The following is a 25339-nucleotide window of genomic DNA, read 5'->3' as shown; positions in this document are numbered from 1 at the left end:
ATCACATGAACAGAATGAAGGAAAAATCATGTAATTATCCCAGTAGATGTAGAAGAACATTTGGTAAAATTCAACATCCCTTTATGCTAAAAACCCTCGACAAATTAGGCATGTAAGGAACATACCGCAACATAATAAAGTCCATATATGACAAACCCACAGTTAACATCGTACTGAATTGAGAAAGGCTTTCACATCTATCCAGGAAGTCCTAGCCAAAGCAATCACACAAGATAAAGAAATAAAAGGCATCCAAATAGGAAAAGAAAAAGTCAAATTGCCCCCTTTGCACACCACATGATCTTCTATACAGTAAAACCTAAAGACTCCACCAAGAAAACCTCTTAGAACTGATAAATTTGGTTAAGTTGCAGGATACAAAATCAAAATACCAAAATCAACACACCATTCCAGCATACCAAAATATCAACATATTCTACACATCAATAATGAACTAGCTTAAAAAAAAATCAAGAAAGCATCTTATTTATAGTATTTAACTATAGATCTAACTAAAGATTTAACTATAGATCTAACTAAAGATTTAACTATAGATTTAACTAAAGATCTCTACAATGAAAACTACAAAATACTGATAAAAGAAACTGAAAATGACACAAGCAAATGGAAAGACATCCCATGCTCATGGATTGGAAGAATTAATATTGTTAAAATAGCCATACTATCCAAAGCAATCTACAGAATCAATGCAATCCTTATAAATACCACAGAAATAGAAAAAACAATCCTAAAATTTGTATGGAAACACAAAAGATCTCAAATAGCCGAAAGAATACTGAGGAAAAAGAACAAAGCTAGAAGCATCACACTACATGACTTCAAAATATACTATGAAGCTATAGTAACCAAAGCAGCATGGGATTGGTATAAAAACAGACATGTAGACCAAAAGAAACAGAATAGAGAACCCAGAAACAAAGCCACATATTTACAGTCAACTGATTGAGAAAGTACCATTGGGGAAAGGATACTCTCTTTAATAAATGGTGTTGGGAAAACTGGATATCCACATGCAGACGAATGAAATGAGGCCCCCATCTCTCATCTTACAAAAAATTAACTAAAAAATGGATTAAAGAGTTAAATGTAAGGCCTGAAACAATAAAACTAATAGAATAAAGCAGAAGAATAATGCTTCAGGATATTGGTCTATGCAAATATTTTGTGGCTAAGACTTCAAAAGCACAAGCAACAAAAACAAAAATAGACAGTTGGGACTATATTAAATGGAAAAGCTTCTGCATGGCAAAGGGAACAATCAAGACTGAAAAGACAAACTGTAGAATGGGAGAAAATATTTGGAAACTATTTTTCCAAAAAGGATTTAATATCCAGAATATACAAGGAACTTGAACAACTCAACAGCAAAGAAAACAACCCATCCCATTTAAAAAGCAGGCAAAGGAACTAAATAGACATTTCTCAAAAGAAGACATACAAAATGGTCAATGGGTATGTGAAAAAATGCTTGACATCACTAATCATTAGGGAAATGCAAATCAAAAGCACAATGAGATATCATATCACCCCAGTTAGAATAGCTATTATCAAAAAGACAAAAAATAACAAATGCTAGCAAGAATTTGGAGTAAAGGGAATCTTACACACTGTTGGTGGGAATTTAAATTAGGACAGTCATTATGGAAAACAGTATGGAGGTTTCTCAAAAACTAAAAATGGCATTACCATTTGATCCAGCAATCCCACTACTAGGTATTTATCCAAAAAAAGGGATAACTGTACCCCCATGTTTATTGCAGTACTATTCACAAAAGCCAAGATACGGAATCAACCAACGTATCCATCAGCAGATGAATGGATAAAGACAATGTAATATATATGCACGATAGAATACTATTCAGACACAAAAAGAATGGAATTCTGTCATTTGCAGCAATGTGGATGGAACTATATAGGTCATTATGTTAAATGAAATAAGTCAGGCATAGAAAGACAATTATAGTGTGTGCTTATGTAGAAGTTAAAAAAAAGTTGATCTCATGGAGGTAGAGAGTAGGATCATAGTTACCAGAGGCTGGGGAGTGGAGAAGGAAATGAAGAGAAGTTGGTTAATGGATACAAACATACAGTTAGATAGAAGGAATAAATTCTAGTGTTTGATAGCACAATGGGGTGACTATAGTTAACAATAATTTATTATCTATTTCAAAATAGCTAGAAGAGAAGATCTGAACTGTTCTCAACACAAAGAAATGATACATGTTTGAGATAACAGATATCCTAACTACCCTGATTTGATCATTTCACATTGTATCCATGTGTTCAACTGTCACATGTACCCCATATAAATATGTACAATTATGTAAAAATAGAAAACAGTAGAATGGACAAATGTGGTATATTCACACAATGGAATTGACACAACAATGAAAAGATAAACAACTGCACTCCACAACATAAATTTCATAAACATCTTCGGTCAGAGAAACCACGCACTAAAGCACGCAGAGCCCATGACGCCATTTATATAGGGTCACCCATGCATCCTGGTTTACATTCCCAGTTTTGGTACCAAAAGTCCCACATCCCAGGAAACACCCCAATCCTGGACAAACTGGGATAGCTGGTCACCCTATATTCGTAAAAAGTTTAAAAACAGGCAAAACGTGTCTATGCTATTAGAGGTCAGGAGATTGCCTACTTGGGTTTGGAGGTATTGATTGGATTGGGGGCCCAGGGTTCTGGGGTGCTGAGAATGTTTTGTTTCTGGATCTGGGTGGGGGCTACACAGTTACATTGTTTATGGTTACCTATCAAGCTGGACACTTTGATCTGGGCAGTTCTTCTGTTTTACTTCAGTGAGGAAAAATGTTAACGCTATTGAGAGGCAGGATAGCATAGTGGTTAAACATGCATGCCCTCAAGTCAATTACCCAGGCTTAAAATCCCAGTTCTGACAACAGTTGTTAACCAAACTCGCCTTAGCTTCCTGACCTGGGCCAGGGCTGGGGACACCATATGTCTAGATTTCTTTATCGCGGCACTAGCTGGTGTGTGCAAAGGGTAGAGACCAAAAAGTGTGGCACCAGCAGAGAAGTGACGTCAGCAGTGCAGGAGGGTAAGAGGGTAGTATTGGGCCATGAGGACCCCCACGCCCCCAATTCTAGGGTCCTGGCACCTCCCCAATCCCCTTTCCTCCCCAGAGGTCCAGAATCTTCAGCTTCAGTCCTGAGATTTGTGTCCCCAAAACCAAATATTTCTAACTGATGAAAGCCACTCCTTCTTGCTGCGGAGAAACCAGAAGGCAACATGGATAGTTTGACCAAAGTCTCTAGCCTCCATAAGTTTACTCCTCTGTACTGTGGAAAGGATAGAAGAAAATGGCAGTGAGTAATCACAGTGAGTTCACTGAGCACTATGTGCCAGTCTTTTGCTAAGAATGTGATGTGCTCAAGCCTTACGATACTCTGAAGTGGGTACTATGTCTCTCCCCATTTTACAGATTCAGAGACTGAGGCACAGAGAGGTTAGGTAGCCTGCCCAGTGTCACACAGCTCTGGAGCAAGAGCCTGCTCCAGAGCCTGAAACTCCTACACCACATCCCACCCAAGTGTGGGCTTCACACATAATAGGCGTCCAGCACCCAGTAGCTCGGCCTTGCCGCCTGCCTCCCATAGCCCCAACCTCAGCCCTGGACTCACAATGGCCACTCCTTGCACCAGGGGGAACTGCTTGGGTGCCTGCAGGACATCACAGATGATGTTCACCATGTCGTCGATCATTGTATGACACTCTTCGTCGGGCTTCAGGTATTCCTGGATAAACCAACCCAGCTTCTGAGCAGGCACCGAGGACAGCTGGGACCCCCCATTTCCCATTGCTCTCAGCTGGCTGCGGGCAAGACAATGAATGGCAGAATGGGAGGCAGAGGAATTCTTGCTGCTGCCCGGAGCCAGGAAACAGAAACTGAAGTCTAGAGGCCTGTCTCCACCTGCTGCAGCGAGCTACCAACTCCTGCATCCGGGGCAGGGAAATCAAAACTAACTTAAGCTCAGAGGTTCTGCCCCGCCCCCTGCAGCGAGTTTACCAACTCCTGCATCCGGAGCAGGGAAATCAAAACTAACTTAAGCTCAGAGGCTCTGCCCCGCCCCCTGCAGCGAGTTTACCAACTCCTGCATCCGGAGCAGGGAAACCAAAACTAACCTAAGCTCAGAGGCTTTCGCTGTCCCCTTACAGCAGGGTTTACCGACTCCTGCACCCCAGCAGGGAAACCAAAACTGACTCAAGCCCAGAGGCTTTCGCTGTCCCCTGCAGCATGGTGAACAGCCCTTCAGGGGCTCCCCAAAACTTGACGTTAACCAAACAGCCTCTAGAACCCCATTATGAGGGCTTCATACCTGCTAGACATCTGTCCTTGGGAACATCACCTGCCCTCTTTGCGCCCCAATTTCCCCATCTGTAAGCTGGAAAAGTGTAAGCCCCATCTGTAAGCAGCTCTTTCATAGGATTAGCTTGATGATTAAATAATACCTGCAAAGTGCTTAGAAGCAGGGGGCACAGGTCATCTTTTGAGGCTCTGTCCCTTTCCCCCTGTTCTCAGTGACCGGGGAACTCAGATTCAGGGAGAGGAGCAGAGGAGAAAGAGATCCAGAGAGGAAACCGACTTGCTCAGGGACACAGCAAAGCAGGGACCTAACTAGACTCAGGTTTTGGTCTGCTTCTGTGTAAACACAGACCCCGGAGTGGCCAGCGGGTGGGAGCCTCTGTGTGTCCAGTTTCTCAGCACACTTCTGGACAGCCGTGGGACCATATGAGGCACTTGCCCAGTCCCTCAAGGGCAAGAAAACACGCCCCAAGTGCATGAGCCAGAAAGGAGAGTGCAACTCCTGTGCCCAGAGCTTTGAAAACAAAACTCACAGAGAACTCCCAGACAGCTGCCTTGGCCCAGAAAGAATAATTCACAGAGAAGGCAAAAATCTTCAAGATGTCAGGTGGGGGACCGGGGCCCTTCCCTGCTGGGATGGTTAATTTTATGTGTCAAGTTGGCTGAGCCCAGTACCCAGATGTTTGGTCAAACATTATCCTAGACCTTATTGTGAAGGTATTTTTTTTTTTTTTTTTTTTTTTGAGACAGAGTCTCGCTCTGTGGCCCAGGCTGGAGTGCAGTGGCCGGATCTTAGCTCACTGCAAGCTCCGCCTCCCGGGTTTACGCCATTCTCCTGCCTCAGCCTCCCGAGTAGCTGGGACTACAGGCACCCGCCACCTCGCCTGGCTAGTTTTTTGTATTTTTTTCAGTAGAGACGGGGTTTCATCTTGTTAGCCAGGATGGTCTCGATCTCCTGACCTCGTGATCCGCCCATCTCGGCCTACCAAAGTGCTGGGATTACAGGCTTGAGCCACCGCGCCCGGCCGTGAAGGTATTTTTTAAGATGAGGTTAGCATTTACATTGGAAGACTTTTTTTCTGAGTAAAGCGGATTATCATCTGTAAGGTGGTGGGCCTCATTCAATCAGTTCAAGGCCTCAATAGAATAAAGACTGAGCTCGCTCAAGGAAGAGGGAATTCTGCTGCAGACCGCCTTGGCCTCCACTTGCAGCAGCAACTCCTTCCTGGGTCTCCCACCTGCCAGTCTACCCTGCCGATTTTGGATTTGCCAGCCTCCACATTCACATAGCCAATTCCTTAAAATAAATACCTCAAAATAAATATACATACCCTGTTGGTTCTGGAAAACCTCAATTAATGCTCATGCTCATTAAGGGCCTTCCCTGCCCTTATCCAACTTCTACTGCAACACCCAGAGGTAGGCAGGCTGGGCAGTAGTAGTCTTAAGGCTCCTTTTTCAAATGAGAACATGGAGGCTCAGAGAGGTGGAAACATTTGCTCAGCAAGTTGTCGGGCTAGGTTCTAAAACTAACACACTGCTTGACCCCAAAGCCTGTGCTTTATTTGTTATTTTAAAAAACACTTTATTTTGAAGTAATTTGAAATGCTGAGAAAATTTACAAGACGCACACAAAGAACTTCCTTAGACTTTTTACCCATTATATTTTTACCACATTTGCCCCTCATTTTCTTGCTATTTATACATTTTAGGAGGTTTTTGTTTTGTTTTGTTTTTGAGACAGAGTCTTGCTCTGTCACCCAGGCTGGAGTGCAGTGGCATGATTATAGCTCGCTGCAGCCTTCCCCTCCCAAGCTCAAGCAATCTTCCTACTTCAGCCTTCTGAGTAGCTGGGACTATAGGCATGCACCACCATGCCTGGCTAAATTTTTTAAATTTTTTGGTAGAAACGGGGGTTTCCACCAACATGTCACCATGTTGCCCAGGCTGGGCTTGAACTCCTGGCCTCAAGCGATCTTCCCAACTCAGCAACCCAAAGTGCTGGGATTACAGGCATGAGCCACCATGCCCAGCCCTTCATGAGTATTTTTATTCCTGAACGATTTGAGTCCATGTTGCATGATTTATGTCCCTTTACTCCTAAATGCTTCAACCTGTATCTCTTCAGAACAAGAATATTGTGTTACAGAAGTATAGAACAATGGTCCAATTCAGAATTTTAGCATTGATGCAATGCCATCATCTCTTATAACATATATAATAAATATAATTTTATATAATTTATATAATATATAATTTATATAACATATATAATAAGTATATGTTTATTATATAAATATTGCATAAATATATATTTTGAGACAGAGTCTCACTGTCAGCCAGGTTGGAGTGCAGTGGCACAATCTCAGCTCACTGTAGTCTCAACCCCTCAGGCTTAAGTGATTCTCTTACCTCAGCCTCCTGAGTGGCTGGGACTACAGGCACACACCACCATGTCTGGCCAATTTTTGTATTTTTTGTACAGGTAGGGTCTCACCATGTTGCCCAGGCTGATCTTGAACTTCTGGGCTCAAGTGATCTGCCTGTCTCAGCCTCCCAAAGTGGTAGGATTACAGGCATAAGACACTGCATCCAGCCGTAAATATATTCTTATACTGAAAATTTTACCAATTATTCCAATACTCTTCTTTATAGCATCCCCCCTGCCAACATCTAGGCTCACACATGACATTTAGCTGAAGTATGTGACAGACATGTTTCCTGGGAAGCCCACTAGGAAAACAATGGGGAATTTTTTTTTTTTTTGAGACGGAGTCTAGCTCTGTCGCCCAGGCTGGAGTGCAGTGGCGCAATCTCGGCTCACTGCAAGCTCCACCTCCCGGGTTCACGCCACTCTCCTGCTTCAGCCTCCTGAGTAGCTGGGGCTGTAGGCGCCTGCCACCACGCCCAGCTAATTTTTTGTATTTTTTTTAGTAGAAACGGGGTTTCACCGTGTTAGCCAGGATGATCTCGATCTCCTGACCTTGTGATCCACCTGCCTCAGCCTCCCAAAGTGCTGGGATTACAGGCGTGAGCCACCGTGCCTGGCCAATGGTGATGTTTTTACTGGGGGAAGTTTCCTCGGTGTTCATTCTTGAGGTATTTTAATGGTGTAAGTTGAGTAATTCCCTGCTTGTGGCCCATCTAGTCTGTCCCTATGGACACCAAGATTTAAGGGTCATCTCCATGTTCTGTAGGCCAGGCCCTCCTGGCCAATCCTGGGCCCTATCACTCATGGTGAGGACTGTGTCCCCTAACGGGTGCTATCTCCTGGCCTCTGTTACTCCAGGGTTCCACCATCCCCTTTTTATCAGTGAGCCTAGCTCCCAAGGGTCCTCACCCACCATCCTGTGATGGCATCTCTTACAGAAGAGGCTCTCTGAGCTTCTCTGTGATGCTGGCTGGTGTCCTCTTCTTGGTCCACTCCTTGTGGCCTTGGTAAAGGGGAATCTTGGTTCCCTGGGTCTTATGCAGCCTTCCCAAGCATTCTCACTTCCCTGACCTTTCATCCCATCTGCCACCATCTCCCCTGCAATTCTGGCATTTGGATCTCACTTAGCATGACCTCCTACTTTTTCTCCTCTTCTAGGAGCCCTCCTGGCAGCAAGTTTACACCTTCTCCTGGAGTCCTTGCCAGGGTGTGCAGCCCTGAACTTCCAAAAGACTTCCGAATCAATAAACCCTTTCTTATCTGACCTCACACTACAGCCCCTTGATTGAGTACCCTCAAGGTCCACTCCTGCACATACTCACCTGACTTCTGCTGGTCATGCTGGCTTGGCCCTCCGGCTACTTTGGGATATAGGCCCTTTCCTCCCCTATGAGGCCCATCACATCCCTGGCTGGTTTATGCTGGAATTTAAGCCTAGTCACAACCCTTGTGGGCAGGAGAGGAGGTGGGCATAGGGACAAACATCTTGTGGATGAGATGCCTCTGTAGGGTTTCCAAGCAAGGGAGGAGGGTTAGCTCTTAACAGGGAAGGATGGATGGATCACTTCTACAGCTCTTAGGAGTCAGAGGAATCTGGGGATTCAAGATTCTCAGTGGGACCAGGGTGGTGGCTCTTGCCTGTAATCCTAGCACTATGGAGGCTGAGGTGGGCAGATCACTTGAGGTCAGGAGTTCAAGACCAGCCTGGTCAACATGGTGAAACCCTGTCTCTACTAATAATACAAAAATTAGTCAGGCGTGGTGGCATGTGCCTGTAGTCCCAGCTACTCAGGAGGTTGAGGCAGGAGAACCACTTGAACCTGGGAAGTGGAGGGTGCAGTGAGCCGAGATTGTGCAACCACTGCAGTCCAGCCTGGGTGACAGAGCAAGACACTGTCTCAAAAAAACAACAACAAAAAGAAGATTCTCAGTGGCATCAACCTGAATGTCCCCATTCTATGTGTCAAGGCCCTATTCTTTTTTACCATATAGGGTCCTGACCACATTGAGCAGACCTGATTATTTTGACAGCATATCATCACTTTCTTATCTACCCACTAGGATGGCTATAATCGACATGATCAATGAGTGTTGGCAAGGATACAGAGAAACTGGAACTTTCATTCACTGCCAGGGGTGGGTGTGTATAAATGGTGCAGCCACTGTGGAAAACAGTCTGGCAGTTCTCAAATGGCTAAACATAAGAGTTATCATGTGACACAGAAATTCCACTCCTAGGTATACATGAGGGTTAATTTTATGTGTCTACTGGATGGGGTTAAGGGATGCCCAGATGGCTGGTAAAATGTTATTTCTGGATGTGTCTGTGAGCATGTTCCTGGAAGAGATTAGTATTTGAATCTGTAGACTGAGCAGAGAAGACAGCCCTCACCAGGGTGAGTGCGCATTTTCCAATCCACTGGAGGCCTGAATAGAACAAAAAGAGGAACAGCAATTTTTTTCTCCCTGCGTGAGCTGAGGCATCTGTCTTCTCCTGTCCTTGGATATTGATGCTCCTGGTTCTTAGGCTTTCAGACTTGGATTGGGACTTATTCCAGCAATCTCCTGGTTCTCAGCCTTCGGAATTGGTCTGAAACTACAACCACTGGCCTTCCTGAGTCTCCAGCTTGCAGATGGTGGATCACAGAACTTTTCAGACTCCATAATCACACAAGTCAAACCTTCATGATAAATCTCTTTCTATATATCTCTCTGTATTCTAATGGCGTGGTTTCTCTGGAGATCTCTGATTAATGCAGCACACAGATGCTCCTTGGCTTATGATGGGGTCATCAGTTGTGGACCGCCTTTTATACCTAAGAAAAATGAAAACATATGCCCGCACAAAATCTCGCAGAAGAGTGTCCATAGCAGCTATTAGTCATAATAGCAAAAAAAAAATGCAGCAAAATAACAAAAACTTGGAGAATGTCCAAATACCTATCCATGGAAGACAGATAAACAAAATGTAGTCCATTTATGCAGTGGAAACCTCATTCGGTAATAAGGAATGAAACACCAACATATACTATAACATGAACGAATCTTGAAAACATGTTAAGTTAAAGAAGCCAGACACAAAAGGCCACATATTGTATGATGCCATTTATATGAAATGTTTGCAACAGATGAAATACACAGCAGATTGGCGGTTCCTAGGGATTAGGGAGAGAATGGGTTGGAGGAATGGGGAATGACTGCTAATGGGTTTCAGGGTTTCCTTTTAGGGTGATGAAAATGTCTGGAATTATGATGAATGCATCTGTGATATGGCTCTAGTTACAAATATGCTGAATATAAGTCTTATGAATAGACACCAAGTATAAATCTTACGAATATACTCACACCACTGAATTGTACACTTTAAAAGGGTGACAGCTTTATGGTATTGACTTATATCTCAATAGAAACTTTTTAAAAATTAAACACACACACATACACACACCAATTTCTTTGGAGTCCTGCATTTCTTAGGATTCGGTTCTGGACTTGATCTTCACTTTCTCTGCCTTCTGGCTGCAAGAAATGCAAGCCTCTTTCACCACCAAGGAGGCCCTCTGGCTCTCTCACTTAGCTTTCAATTGCTCATTGATTGCATTTAGCTTTTTATTACATTTTTCCCCAGAGTCTTGGAAAGAGTCACCCAACGCACTGGTCTGTTTATTTATGTCCCAGCGCTATGCTGTTTAAATATCAGAGGCTTCATAGTATGTTTTAATATTGGCTAAGACTAGGCCCTGCTCAGCACTCTTCTTTTCCTGTGTTTTCCTAGCTATTGTGTGCGTGTTTTTCCATAAGAACTTTAGTGTCAACTTATCTGGTTCCATAGAAAAGCATATGTGGGTGTTTTTAGGGTGACAATTAAGTCTATCAATCAACTCAGGGAGAACTGACATCTTTATGCAGTCAAGTCTTTCTGTCCAAGGGTGTGGCTAGACCGGGAAGCCCCCAAAACTTACAGTGGGCCAATATGCCAACACCAGGGTGGCCACTGCCAAAGACTGAGGGCCTGGAATGAAATACACCCCTTTTCAGATCAGCAAGGCCTCCTCTCTGCCCTGCCCAGATGACAACGACTCCTTGTATCATGCACCTGAGCTGCCCTGGTTCCCACCATCTCATAATTACCCTACTTCTGGAGCCATTTTACGGGGAGGCCCAGGGTCTGTGTGGTGGGAATGGAAGGCACCCAACGGCCACCTGGTCTACTCAGGAGCATCACTGGCTTGTGATGCCCAGGCCAGGGCCACTCTGCTGCTGGACACCTTGGCAGAGCAGGGCGCTGCTGCCCAGTAGAGCTGGCGCTGAGCTCTTGGATGTGTGTGTGGCAGCAGCCAGGGCCAATCCAAGAGGCTGAGGTTGGGGTCCTGAGAGTTCTAGCCTTGGATTACTAGGCAGTATCGATGAGGTGAGTCTAAGAAGGTGCCCTTAGCATTGGTTCAGCACCAAGACGGGGGACAGGGATGGAGGCCGTCGATATGGCACAGGTAGTAGAAGCCCTGTCCTCTGTTCCTTCTCCTACTCTAATCTCTGTAGGCTGAGCCAAACAGGGCAGAGAACAGGCTCTAGGTGAATCAGAGGAGCTGCCCTTGGTCGCTCTCCTCTCTCCAAGAATGACAATAACCAGGGAAGGCTCTTTCCATCCCATTCAATCTAGCATTCTTAGCAGGTAAGTTTTAACAGTGGTTTGTTGAGAGTCAGGCTGTCTAAGACACTCCTGTGGGGCAGAGAAGGGATGTTCAGTGGCTTCCTTTCTTTGTTTCCTGTTCCTTCCTCTGAGACAGACCCACTCCCTCATCCACCCAACAGACGGCCAGGATGCATCTGCTGGGGACTCCGCCCCTTGGCACTTGGAACCCATTCAATCATACATGTCTCAGACTCCACTGCAGCCAGAGTTCTGGCTGTAATTTAGATTCTGCTAAGAAAGGGTGGTGGGATCTGTCTTCCCGCAGCTCCGGCAGCTGGCCATTCCTGATGGATGTTTGTGGTTGCAGGAATCTAACCTAGGTTTCGACTCCAGTTTTGTGCATGTGAGGCAGTGATGGCAGGGGCAGTGGTGGCATTAGCAGCAGCAGTGGTGGCTCTCTGACCCCTGATTCGGCTACAGTGGTGACCTCTGCCTTCTGCTCCTCCAGCCTTTCCAGTGATTTAGATAAAATCCTTTTCTGCCTAAGATTCCTGGAGTGCTTTCTGTTTTCTGGGCTGAACCTTGACTAGTGTGGACACTGTTGTTGGACTTGAGGTGAGGCGAGCCTCCTGGATGTACCTGGTGGGCCTTGCTCTGGAGGTCAGAGAGAAAAAGGCTGAGCATGGTTGTTTGGCCACTGGCTCAGGTTTAGGCTCTGGGGATGCAGAATCTCAGCATGTTAGGAGAGAAAACAGGAACCCAATAAAAATTCAAGAAGGCAAACTGAGCTACAGCATCAAGATGTGTAAACTAGGGAGGAGTGCAGCATAACAGGTGAAGAAAAGGAGGCCTCCCATGAAGAGGTATCCAATTAGTTGTCCAATAAGAGGGTCCCCATAGCATGCATGTCCCAACTCCCTCTGTCTGTGTCTGTGGCAGACAAAAGTAAGCCAATATGGGCATACTCTCCTGCTAGCAACTGAGCTCAGAGGGCTCCTCAATAGCCCTGTAAACGTATGAGCACCTTCTCTTTTCTGCATCCAGTGCAGACATTGCTAATCAATCATGGCACTTGTACCACCACTTTCCTCTACTGCACCCATGGCAGTCACCACTAATTGATTAGATAATTCTTCTCAGCTAATTGGCCATTCTTTAAAACCCTTCAAAAGATAAGGCTCCAGGTAGCCAGTACCAAATGGCTGTGGCAGACAAATGAGATGGAAACTCTCTGCCATCCCTATATAAAGTATTTAGATTTGGGAAGAAGGAGAGGCCAGTGGGAGGAAGGGTTGGATTGTAGCAGGAGGAAGGATGTGAACTAATTTGCATGGGCAGATTAGGGAGGGAGAGTCAGGGAGGAGGGGGCATTCTCAGCTGGGTGGGAAGCAGCAGTGGTCGTGGGAAGCAGGATAGAGTCATGGCAGTGAGAGAGAAGCTGCAAATGCAGGCTGGTGTCAAACCATGGAGTCTGGATCCTAGTGCGCAAGTCATGGGAAGCAGGGGAGTGTGTGAGCTGGGAGAGCAGACTCACTAAAATACACACATGCACACATGTGTACACACACACACACACAATCTCTCTCATCTGGCAGGGGACCCTGAATTTCCTTATGCTGAGGGCTGGTGTCCATCTTCTCTTCATCCAGTAGGACCACTGATTTTCTTGACTTCACACAGCAGCCTAGGGAAGTATTATAGGAGATGTTAGTAACCCCATCCTTTCTGCAGAAGCTGAGACCACATAGCCAGATGGGAAAATGGAAGCACAGGGGCACACCTGGGGCCATCACTGGGTCCTGCCCATTTAGGAGGAGTCATGTCCCTCCCCTGGCCATGCTCCCCACTTACCCGCAAAGGGAACTTCCTTTGACACCACAGATCTCTTACCTTCACTGGCCATGGCTGGATGGGGATGCCATTCCGTCCCACGCAGCACAGGGCAGACGTGCAGGCTGCAGCTTCCTTGGCCAGCAGGTCCCAGCGGGCACTGTGGCCCAGGTTGCCTGTCGGGTCAGCTGGATCCAGGATGATAGGCCTGTAATTCCCACCCAGGGTCAGTCTTATTCCTGGCAACATCTCGGTGTCCACCTGTGGCACCGACTGGACTATTTTCCCTTTTCACCTAACAGTTTGCAGGGGCTAGGGCCAGGCTCAGAGATTCCTCAGTGCTCCCAGCACACACTACACGACAGGTATAGAAAATAAGACACACATGGCCACTTTGCCATTCTGTATTCAGGCAAACATTACTAACCAACCACAGTGCTACCGCCTACCCCTTCCTTATTCAGGGGAGGCATTGTTAATCAATCACAGCACTGGTTCCACAACTTTCCCTTCCTGCATCCATGATACAGGTTGAGTATCTCTTATCTAAAATGCTTGCGACCAGAAGTGTTTTGGATTTCAAATTTTTTCAGATTTTGGACTCTTCGCTTACCAGTTAAGAATCCCTAATTTGAAAATCCAAAATGCTCCAATGAGCAATTTCCTTGAGCGTTTTTTTGGTGATCAAAAAGCTTCAAATTCTGGGCCATTTTCAGATTTTGAATTTTTGCATTTGGGATGCTCAACCTTTGGACACCACTAGTTGGTTAGCCTGCTGTTTCCAGCTGCGTCAAATGACAACCTCAGAAGCTTTTTCAACACATCATTCTAAGTAGCCACTACCCACTGACTGGAGATGCATCCTGAGTTTGCAAAAGCATCTCTGTTACCTCTGTACCCATTTCCGAGGTAGGCAAAATCCCAAAGAATGAAACATGCTTATGGCACCTGGGTGGGTTCACAGGTAGGGTGGTCAGATTTAACAAATACAAATACAAGGCTGGGCACAGTGGCTCATGCCTGTAATCCTGGAACTTTGGGAGGCCAAGGCGGGCAGGTCACTTGAGACCAGGAGTTCGAGACCAGCCTGGCCAACATGGTGAAACCCGTCTCTACTAAAAATACAAAAATTAACTGGCCGTAGTGGCGTGTGCCTGTGGTCCCAGCTACTCAGGAGGCTGAGGAAGAAGAATTGCTTGAACCCGGGAGGCGGAGGTTGCAGTGAGCTAAGATCACACCATTGCACTCCAGCCTAGGCGATAAAAATAAACAGACAAACAACAACAACAACCAAACCAGGATGCCCAGTAAAATTTGACTTTCAGATAAACAGTGAATAATTTTTAAGCATAATTATGTCTCAAATATGGCATTGGGCATACTTACACTAAGAAGTTATTCATTGTTTTTTGAAACTCAAATTTAACTTGGAGTCTTGCATTTTATCTGGCAACCCTATTCCTGGGTGACCAGAAAATTGACTGCTTGTCCCTCAGGTGCTAAGAATATAACTTCTAGAAAGGAATCAGTTCTAGGAAGAGTGTTTTCCCATCTCTGCTCTGCAATCTAGAAAGTGGGGAGAGTGAGTGATCCTAGGTCTGAAATTCTGGAACATGGGGGGTAGACCCGAACCTCGGCTTCTGAAGCTGCTGTTTCAGGAAGTCTCCAACAGTCTTGTCCTCGGTGTTGTAGTTGATGGTCCAGTAGATACAGAGCTGGCGATACTGGGTGATCAGCTCCAGGACCGTGCGGAAGCCCTCAGCCATGTTGAACTGGGAGTCCTTCCCGCCCTGCTCCCAGGCGTACACAGTCAGGAGTTCCAGCCCGTGCTTTGGGGGTAGGGAGCCTCTCCCTTCGGAGATCTTGTGACACTGGAGAACGAGGAGAAAGATGTGTTGGTTTATATTGGCACTGACGAGGTACAGAAGGGACTATTCTGGACTTGGCAAAGCAACCCCAAAACTTTTATTGAGCACTACATGTGCCAGATGCCTTGCTATGCATTATCCCATCATATCCTGCAACATAGTTTTATCACCCCCATCTTACAGATAAGAAAACTAAGGTCCCACAGCTGAGATATAGCACTCTTTCTGCTCTGCTCCACCAACCCAGGTTCCTGGCCAGGGCTGGGCCCTGCCTCCTCCCAGGAAAGTGCTCCAGAGGCAGAGCCTAGGGCTGCTGGGGAAGGTGGCCCATCCATGTGCCGAACCTGCTGGTACCAGTGCTTCACCAGACGGATCAGGCTCTTCAGCTTGGTAGGGCGAGAGATGATGAAGTCCCGTTGTAGCTCTGTGAAGCAGGTGGAGTACTCGCCTGCATTGCTGTAGCTGTGGATGAGGTTGACGTACACTTGAGAGCTGGGCCTGGAGCCAGAGACCAGCTGGCCTGGAGGTGGGGAGACGGTTACCATCACTCTGGTTCCCACGGTGTCCCAATGGGGCCAACTTAGAAAAGACTTCTGAGATCTCCTACCTCTTGGGTGTTTTCCTAAGGGTGGTCTGGGATCCACTGGGAGGCCACAGGGTGTTTTTAGGTGGAACACAGATGTGGCATGACCCACGTTAAATCCCTGGTGACAGTCTTACTCCCTTTTCTGCTCCCTTTCAAACCATCTGCTTACCTATCTTGGAAAAAGTCTCAGCTTGGAGCTAGTCTTTCTTTAACACCTCTCTAATACTTGCTTATCTTTCTCTCTAACTGGGGGAGGGCAGACCTCAGTCTTACAACCTCCTGTAGGTAACAGAGCTACGTATGGAGTTGACATCACCATTCTGATTACATTGCACTTAAAGGCATTCCTTAATATCCAAATTCTTGCTCTCTGAACTGAGGAACTGAATAGATTCAGACAAATTTCTGGGCTGGGTGCAGTGGCTTACGTCTGTAATCCCAGCACTCTGGAAGGCCACTGCAGGAGGATCATATGAAGCCAGGAGTTTCAGATCAGCCTGGGCAACATAGTGAGATCTCTATCGCTACAAAAAATTCTATAAATTAACCAGGCGTAGTGGTATGCACCTGTAGTCCCAGCTTCTCAGGAGGCTGGGGCGGGAGGATCACTTGAGCCCAGGAGTTTGAAGCTGCATTGAGTCATGATCACGCCACTGCACTCCAGGCTGGGTGATAAAGTAAGACCCTATCTCTTAAAACAAAATTCTGCATGAATCCCTCCCTTGGCTACCTGCTCCCTCAAACTCAGAAACTAAATAAATTCAGATACAAGGGATTTTCTCACTCTGAAAACTGCTAACCAAACTGAGAGTTGAAGAGATATGAAAAGACTTGTGTCTATTTTGTTCAAGGCTTTATTTCTGGTGCCTGGAAGAGCACTGGGCACAGAGTAGATGCATGTGTTGAATGAACTGAATGAATAGATCTGCAGCAGGTGGAGGAGGTGGATGGCACACAAACCACTCAAAGCTTGGAATGTGCAAGAAACATCAGTGTCCTTACTGTCAGATGTGAGATAAAGACACTGGGGCTCAGGATGGGGAAGTCCCTTGTTCAAGGTCATCCAGCATATTGGTGGAATTGCTGGGACTAAAACCCAGCTTGAGGCCACTGTTAGCCCACAGAGTGCCTGTGCAAATTAGAAAAAGGTGCTTTCTTCTTTAGATACTTTGCAGGAAAGTTGTGATGAACATACACAACTACAGTGGCTGCAATGATGCGAACAGATGTGGCTTGGTTGTGCACTGTGCAACCTCTACAACTGCGCATGGCGGGCCTGCCTCTGTATTTTCCCCTCTCAGGTCTATGCCAGGGCACCTCACCTAGGGCGTCAAAGGCTGGCAGCACGTCAAAGTCCACACTCTGGTCCAGCATCGTCTGGGATGTCAGTGAGAAGCTCAGCACACGGGGATTCTCCCATTTGGAGACTTCAAACTTGACCTCGAACTGCCGCTCCCGTTGACATGCCTCCAGCTGGGCTCGGATCTCGGATATAATCTCGGCCCGCTTGTTCCCCTGCTCAGTGAACTGGCTGAAGCAGCTCAGGAACACCACGAGGTCGGCGTCTGAGCGGCCTCGCAGAGCTGTGCCTTTGGCTGAAGAGCCACCCTGGAGAGGACATGGCAGGTGGCTCAACCCTGGAAGCATGGCTTGGCATTCTTTTGCCTGTGGGTTCTGGACTATGAGTTAGAAAACCTACTGTGTGATCTTTGACAAGTCACCTAACCTCTCTGTTACATCTTTAACCTGGTATGACTGTAAGAAAAAGAAGCAAGAGGTAAGTTTAAACCCTTCAACAAATGCAAAATTTCTCACTCCATCATGTTTTGTGACTGGAGAGGATTTGAGAAATGTTTTGTTTGTTGGTTGTTTTATGGGCCCTGAAGCTCCCAAGCCTGTCTGCACCTGGAAGGCTTTTACAAATGACCAACGGCTGGCTCCCACCCCACAGGACTGTGATTTAAGTTTTCCTAGGTTGGGGCTTGGGCATCAGCATATTTTTTAAAAACTGTGATTCCAAGGTCAAGCCAGGGAAGCCAGGGTTGAGAACCAGTGAGCCAAGCCACTCTCCTCAAGTGTTAGAAATCAGGAAGGTGAGGATCAGAGAAGGGAAGGTACATGCCTATGGTCACACAGCAAACCAGCATCCCTGGCACTGTTCACCGGTTGCCTTTATGCTAACACTCTTTCTGAGCCGATCTGGGTCTCACTTGTCTCTCCAACTGTGGACTAAGGCTGTATCCAGTGCCATGGACAATGTGACCTTTTGTACACCCCCAGTGTCCTTTCCACCTGGGATCAGCATCCTGGTGTTCTACGGGGGGACCACCCCTACCCCACACTCAGCCCATGAGGTCTAGGCGGCGGCCACTTCACTGTGTGACCCGGTCTTGGCCATCCAGAGCATCATGTCTCCCTAGTCCCAGTAATTAGTTTGGGGGTTGGCAGGTTACCCAAGGCAGGCCAATGAGACTCAATTCCAAGACTTTTATTTGAATTTTAAGAAAAAACAAATTCCCCTTTCTGGAAGCTTAGAGCTGCCAAAGACCACCATATGTTAAGGGCCTATCCGAGACATTAAAAAGCAAAACCAAGAACTGGAGAGAAAAACTGAGTCCTGATGATGCTGCCTGGTCTCCCGTATCTAGCTATGCCTGTAAGCAGCCCTACCCCCAGACTTCCCAGTGGTATCAGTCAATACATTCCTCTGCTGCCTCTTTTGAGTTGGGTGTCACTAGCAACCGAAAAAGACTTGTTGGACATATCTGGGCCCTCGCTCTGCCAATCCCCCATGATCACTTTCTGGCTCTTTCTCTATGCCTGGCTTTTTGCTGGTTGCTACGAGGGCGGAAGTGGGTCAGGCCTGGCCCTGGGCTGGGAGAGATCACCAGCTTGCAGGACATTGCTTGCCTACAGCTCTCTGAGGACTCACCTTGACCACCTTGATCACTTTGATGGGAGAATTCCGGAAGCAGTTTTCCTTCAAAAATGAACAGATGGTATCAACAGCCTTGTTCACCTGGGCCAGGAACTGGCGGTTGGGCTGGAGAAATTCACTGATGAATTTGTCGAGGTCCCCAGCTGGGGTTTGGTAAAGGAGGGCTGGCTGCAGAGAGAATCCAGGGAGGGCCAGCTTGAGACGGGACTCCCAGTGCTCACCCAAGCCCTGCCCCTTGAGGGGACAAGACTCCCACTGTCTCCCATGTTCCTCTTTCCTTCTCAGCTGGTGGGTAGGTACTGAGGTAGCATCAGAAGGACCTGAGATTGAATTTTGGTTCTAGCATCAATACACAGTCTCAGTTTCCCCATGTTTAAATGAGTGCAATAATAAAGCCCGAGTCTCAGTGGATTGTCTTGAGTATTAAACGCTGGTCATGAGACCCTGCTGCAAAATAGTAAAAGTGATAAAATCATGTCCTTTTGGGAGCTGCAAGTGGCTTATGTCTCAGTTTTCCTAGAAGCAGGGCCCGTGGTGGGAATTCTTGTGGATATGATTAATTGGGGCAGTGCTTGGAGGAGAAGTGGAATGAGGGCAGCAGCAGAGGGCAGAGAAGAGTCTCAGCAAAGCTGGGTGCTCAGCTGGAGACAAGTGTTTGCCTGATCCCACAGGGAGCGCTGGACCGTGAATTGCATCAGAGTCGGTTCCGCCTGGAGACAAAGTTGGGCCTTTTGTAACCCTGCGTCACTCAGGCACTGGCTGGGACGTAGCAATCTGTGCATTTCACGGAAGGCAAGTCTCCAGAGAAGGGGTGGCTATGAGTTGTCAGGAACCAACACTCCTAGCAGCGGGGGATGGGTGCACCGGCAGGTTAAGGGAACGTGACTAGAAGGTAAGACCCTCCGTCTTACCATCACATCCCAGGGCGGCATGGATGTCCCATCTCTACTCAGAAAGCAGGCCTGCATCCCCAGCACTGCTGCTTCCTGGGCCAACAGCTCCCAGCTACCCTGGCCCACGTTCCAGGTGGGATCAGCGGGGTCCAGGACCAGAGGTCTGGGGGCACAGCAAGAGGGTGGGTGGGGAAGGTGGGAGTCAGTGAAAGAGGAGGTGGGTGGAAGGGCTGACAAGGGGCGTGAGGGCTGGAAAGAGGGTCAGGACCTCAGGATTGGCTCAGTCTTGTCCAAATGCAGAAGCAGTCTCAATTGGCCGCCTTGGTTGGAAAGCTATTGGGTGGCCCCTTCAACTGAGAAATACTATTTTATCATGCTAATAAAACTGGCCCTGGTTTCTTTTGGGACTCCTTATGTCCACATTTCCTCAGCAAAGAGTCTAGAGGGAAGCTGAGTGAGGAGCGGAATTGCCACCCCAAACCCTACCTTGGACACCTCCTGGATGACTGACTCCAGGGTGACAGTGGGGAGGAGAAGCATAATTAAGCCAGGCAAAGGGAAGCGGGTCTTCACCTGGGTTTTCGAAGCTGGCCAAGAAGGTGCATTCTCATGGCTGGGTCCTCAGTGCTATAGTTGACCGTCCAGTAGACACAGAGCTGCTGATGCTGCTGCACGAGCCCCAGCACTGTCCGGAAGCCTTGGGCCATGTTGAAACAGTCCTTCCCGCAGCCCTGCTCCCAGGCAAAGATGGTGAGGAGCTCCAGGGCATAGGCTGGGGGCAGAGAGGCAGAGGCTGGTTGTTTTCGTTGGTTCTGAGCCGCAACCTGTGTCACCCAAGGCCAAGATGAGTGATTAGTGGATGTGAGCTGAGTGTGGCCATAAGCACTTGGGGCAGGAAGGGAATATAGAAAACAGAAGTGCAGAAAGAATAGAAACTTGCTGATGCTTCTCATTTTACAGGGGGGTAAACTGAGGTTCAGAGGAGGGTAGCGACTTGTCTAAGGTCATACAGTGAGACTGAGAGCTCAGCCGTGGCTTTTGCCCAGTGTCTTCCCTCAAGGAATTTGGAAATTTGAAACAACTTGAGTGTGTAACTCTAATTGAAGATGGAAGCATTGACGAATCCATCCATCACCAGCCTTTAGGAATATTTTAACATTAATCACATAACATAGGGTGGTTGTACAGGAATAGGGGCTAAAATGTATCCATCTTGGTATCCCAGTGTCCATCACAAGAGTTAGTAATAGCAGGTGCTCAATAGATGTTTGTTGAATATAGGGATGCATGAATGCAAGTCAGAATTCAGAGAAGTATTTAGTAAGGGAACTCCGAAGGATGCTCAGAATTTAGTGCAACTCAAAAGGGGCAGCAAGGCTGGGGCGCGGTTGCTCACGCCTGTAATTCTAGCACTTTGGGAGGCCAAGGTGGGTGGATTACTTGAGCTTAGAAGTTAGAGACTAACCTGGGCAACATGGTAAGACTCCTGTCTCTACAAAAAGTACACAAGTCAGCCAGGTGTAGTAGTGCATGCCTGTAGTCTTAGCTACTTGGGGGGCTGAGGCAGGAGGATTGCTTGAGCCCAGAAGGTCGAGGCTGCAATGAGCTGTAATTGTGCCACTGCACTCCAGCGTGGGTGACAAAGTGAGACTCTTTTTCTAAAAAAAAAAAAAAAAAAAAAAAGAAAAAGAAAAAGAAAAAAAAGCCTGTGAAAGAATGTATTGGCTGATGTAACCCAAAAGCCCTGGAGTAGGTCTCCTTTCAGGCACAGGTTGATCCAGGAGCCCATAAGGCGTCATCAGCTTTTCTGTTCAGATCTTTTCTGTTCAAGTGCTCTGGTTTTTCTGTCTTGGACAGGCCCTTACCATATGGTGGTCACTGCCAGCTCTAGGCTTCCAAAAAGGGGAGTTTTCTTTTCTAAAAACAGAGATGTGGTGGGGGTAACATAATAAGCAAAAGCTCGGAGGTGGGGGAAAATCAGAGAAAACATTTGCAGTGTCAAAAGAGAGAAGTGGATGGGCTAAAGAGGGACAGTGAACCCCAGGTACAAGAAATGAGGACTTTAGAGTTGATGGAGAAAAGATTTTTTTCTAACAGTGACTTCCAGATCTGGGCAGGAAATGGAGGATGGAGGAGGCCGGTCCTTTTGCTTTGGATGATCAATAAGAAGCCAAGGAGGGGAGATGTGGGTGTAGGGGAGGAACTGATTGGCTGGAGTGGTTGCCATGACAGTGGCGGCTTCCTGGGAGGAGCCAGGGGCAACTCACCTGGCGGTACCAGTGCTTCACCAGCAGAATCAGGTTCTTCAGCTTGGCGGGGCGAATGTTCACGAAGTTCCTCCGCAGCTCCGCGAAGCAGGCCTTATGTTCGCCCTCCCGGCAGCCACTGCTGAGGAGCCTCGAGTAGACCTGGGGATTTGGTTTGGTGCCAGAACTGAGCTGCCCTGTAGAAGTTTGAAACACCCTGAGTGTGCAACTCCAATCGCAGACAGCAGCATTTACCAACCCATCCATTCACCAGCCTTTATGAATATTCTAACATTAATCACCTAACATTGCAATCAGTGATACACTATAATATTGAATAACAATCAGAACTATCTTTTTTTTCAGTATCAATTCTGTACTGGATGCTTTTTAATAATTTTTGCTAATCCATCCAGTAATGGCACGGTGGATAATCTTCTATTTATTCATTTTTAAAAAATTTTCCCTGAAAGCTGAAAGATGGATGATCTTGACCCAGAAAAGCTGTGTCACGTAGTGGTTAAAGGAGTGAGCTTTGGAGACAGATAAGCCTGGGTTCAAATCCAAGCTGTGTGATTTTTACCTCTTCGGGTATAGTTTCCTCATCTGTAAAAGGGGGATCATAAATAGCACCTGTCCTTCTAAGGTTATTGTAAGAATCAATTGAAATCTACATGTGAAGTGCTTAGAACAGTGTGTAGAATACATCATGTGCTCAATAAGCAGTAATTATTTGCTATTATTAACGTTATCTTCCAGAAGAAGAAAAACAAGACAAAGAGAGGAAGCTACAATTGAGTCTCATCCCTCACTTTTGTCAGGCTGGCCTCTAAAATAAATGCCTTCTTCATGAAAAGTGACTGCAAAAGGTTATCCACTGGCAGAGAGGGGCTTTAAGGAAGCTTGCTGCTAGGGCTCTGGGTGGGGGAAAAAAGAAAATCCCCTGTGAGAAACTGGGACCCCCATCCTGTGCTAGATGTGGATGTGAAGTTCAAATGTACAGTATCTGCATGGCGAGGAAATCCCAGACTGTTGAATTAATGCATAATCTAGCCTGGGAATTAGTGAAACTCTTGGAGTCCAGGTAGAAGTGAAATGAAAACTTGGTCCCACGGGGAATATTCTCCAACCCAGGGCATAAGGAACTTCCACAGGAAAAGCAAAGACAACAAAAGCTCCACAAACCCCAAAGATCAGTTCACAATAAAAAATTACGAACCATATGAGGAAATGATTGACCATGAGGGAGGGTCAGGTGACACAGCAAATAGGAAAATTAGCACCTCAAGAATTTGGGTTAATTGGACAATCTGAGACACTAAAATAAGCACGTTGGAAGTTATTAAAGACATCAAAGACACTGAAACCACAGTGAAAGAATTGAAGCCTATGAACAAATAACAGGTTGATTTAAGAAAGAGAGAAACACAACTTCTAGAGGTGAAAAAGTCATTGAAATAAAAAAAATTAAGGATAAGCAGCAGAGTAGACATTATTTTAATAGAGTTTATAAACCAGAAGACAGGTCCAAGACACTGAAAAACAGGCAGCCCTGACAGACAAAGAGATGGGAACAATGAGAGAGATGACAAGCGGCCAGGCACACTGGCTCACGCCTCTAATCCCAGCACTTTGGGAGGCCGAGGCGGGCAGATCACGAGGTCAGGAGATAGAGAGCATCCTAGCTAACACAGTGAAACTCCGTCTCTGCTAAAAAAAGAAATACAAAAAAATTAGCTGGGCTTGGTAGCGGGTGCCTGTAGTCCCAGCTTCTCAGGAGGCTGAGGCAGGAGAATGGCGTGAACCTGGGAGGCGGTGGAGCTTGCAGTAAGCGAGATCGCGCCACTGAACTCCAGCCTGGGCGACAGAGCGAGACTCCGTCTCAAAAAAAAAAAAAAAAAGAGAGAGAGAGAGATGAAAAGCCATGGAGGATGAGATAAGAAACTATCTAACAGGAGTTCCAGAAGTAGAGAATAGAGAAAACAGGGGAGAGGCAGTATTCAAAGAGCTATTGGAAGACATCTCCCTAAAACTAAAGGAAGAATTGAGCTCTCAGATTCAGGAGGGACAGCACATTTCAAAGAGGACACATTAAAAAGAAATCCATACACAGATAAATCAAAGAGAAGCTGAAGAATACTATGAACCAAGAGAAAGTCTTAAAAGCCAACAAAAGGGAAATGAAAACAAAATGAACAAACAAAAAACCACGCACACAAACAAAAAAACAAATCGTTAACAACAAAAAATCAACAACTGACAGAGACTTCTCATCAGCAACAACAGGTAAGAAGACAGCAGAACTAAGGAAAACAAGTGTCAAGCATCCCATTCAAGCATGGAGGTGAAACAGAAAGGGCTTTAGACAAAGTCTGAGAAAAATCTGTCACTCATAAACCCTTTCTGAAAAAGTACTAAAAGATGTATTTCTGTAAGAAGGAAAATGAATCCAGAAGGAAGACCTGGAAATCAAGTAGCAATGGTGAAAAAATGTGTTAATTATATTAATAGGTTTTAATTTGCACAGACTGTGAAAACAAAAACAAAAGAAACAGTCTCCCCTATTATTAGTGACTGGGAGTTTAGTTCCAAGATACTATTAAACCCGTGTAAATTATTATATCATTGTTGCTTGTTTCATTTTTGTCTTTTAGCTTTGTGCTGCCTATAAAGGGTACAATTTAATAACACATACTAGGAAATAAAGAGTGGAGAGTGTACATCAGGAAAATGCCAACAAAAGAGGACTGCGGCTCTGTTAATATCAGACAAAAGGCTTTAAGACAAAGATAACATTTAGAAGTAATGAAGATTATTAATAATAAAAAGTACAATCCAATAAAGTATAATAATTATGTGCATATATGTTCTCAATAACATAGCCTCAAAATATTAGAAGCAAAACTTCACAGAATTGCAAGGAACAATGGATAAGTCTCCATTCTGAGTAGGAGATTTTAAGATATCTCGCTCAGAAATTGAGAGACTAAACAAAAAATTATCTGAGCAAAAGGTCATAAACTAGATCTAAAGGACCTATATAGAAGTCTGCATTCAGCAATGAAAGCATGCGATCTTTTTTTTTTTTTTGAGATGGAGTCTCACTCTGTCTCTCAGGCTGGAGTGCAGTGATGCAATCTCAGCTCACTGCAACCTCCACCTCCCAGGTTCAAGTAATTTTCCTGCCTCAGTCTCCCGAGTAGCTGGGATTACAGGTGCATGCCACCACGCCAGGCTATTTTTTTTTTTTGTATTTTTAGTGGAGACAGGGTTTTACTATGGCCAGGCTGGTCTCGAACTCCTGAACTCAAGTGACCCACCCGCCTTGGCCTCCCAAAGTGCTGGGATTACAGGTGTGATCCACCATGCCTGGCTGGAAAGCATGCATGCATTCTTTTCAACCATGGGCAACCTAAGAAATGCCAACAAATTCCAAATAATTGATATCACATAAAGTATGTTTTCTGACTACAGTTTTAAAAAAGATAATAAGTAAATGTCAAAAGCAAACAAAACCCCAAAACATTAATTTGGAAAGCTACTTCCAAATA

The 25339-nt window shown here is 46.0% G+C and overlaps 2 protein-coding genes across 3 annotated transcripts in view; both read right to left on the bottom strand.

Annotated features, from left to right (window-relative positions):
• Positions 1-4074, bottom strand: part of OAS2 (2'-5'-oligoadenylate synthetase 2) — a 32473-nt gene extending 28399 nt beyond the window's left edge. Inside the window, exon 1 of the mRNA XM_023203913.2 lies at positions 3684-4074. Coding sequence (XP_023059681.1) covers positions 3684-3860 — 177 coding nt within the window. The 5' untranslated portion in view covers positions 3861-4074. The remainder of the gene's footprint in view (positions 1-3683) is intronic.
• Positions 4075-9887: 5813 nt separating this feature from the next.
• The window catches only part of OAS3 (2'-5'-oligoadenylate synthetase 3), a 29243-nt gene continuing 13791 nt past the window's right edge, over positions 9888-25339 (bottom strand). Inside the window, exons 8-16 of one of the 2 annotated variants that reach the window (XR_002729944.2) lie at positions 21810-21985; positions 20116-20366; positions 19561-19705; positions 18644-18817; positions 17034-17319; positions 15470-15587; positions 14890-15128; positions 13318-13465; positions 9888-13111 (exon numbers count right to left, since the gene is read on the bottom strand). Coding sequence is in view for 1 of the 2 variants with exons in the window: in XM_023203905.2 (XP_023059673.1) it covers positions 13100-13111; positions 13318-13465; positions 14890-15128; positions 15470-15645; positions 17034-17319; positions 18644-18817; positions 19561-19705; positions 20116-20366; positions 21810-21985 (1607 nt within the window). In the remaining variant the exon portion in view is untranslated. Of the gene's footprint in view, positions 13112-13317; positions 13466-14889; positions 15129-15469; positions 15646-17033; positions 17320-18643; positions 18818-19560; positions 19706-20115; positions 20367-21809; positions 21986-25339 lie in introns of both variants that reach the window. The other variant, XM_023203905.2, reaches the window with a different exon arrangement.

This window comes from Piliocolobus tephrosceles, chromosome 10 (genome assembly GCF_002776525.5).
Source record: "Piliocolobus tephrosceles isolate RC106 chromosome 10, ASM277652v3, whole genome shotgun sequence".
Classification (NCBI taxonomy): Eukaryota; Metazoa; Chordata; class Mammalia; order Primates; family Cercopithecidae; genus Piliocolobus; species Piliocolobus tephrosceles.
This window is presented reverse-complemented; position numbering and strand designations above follow the sequence as displayed.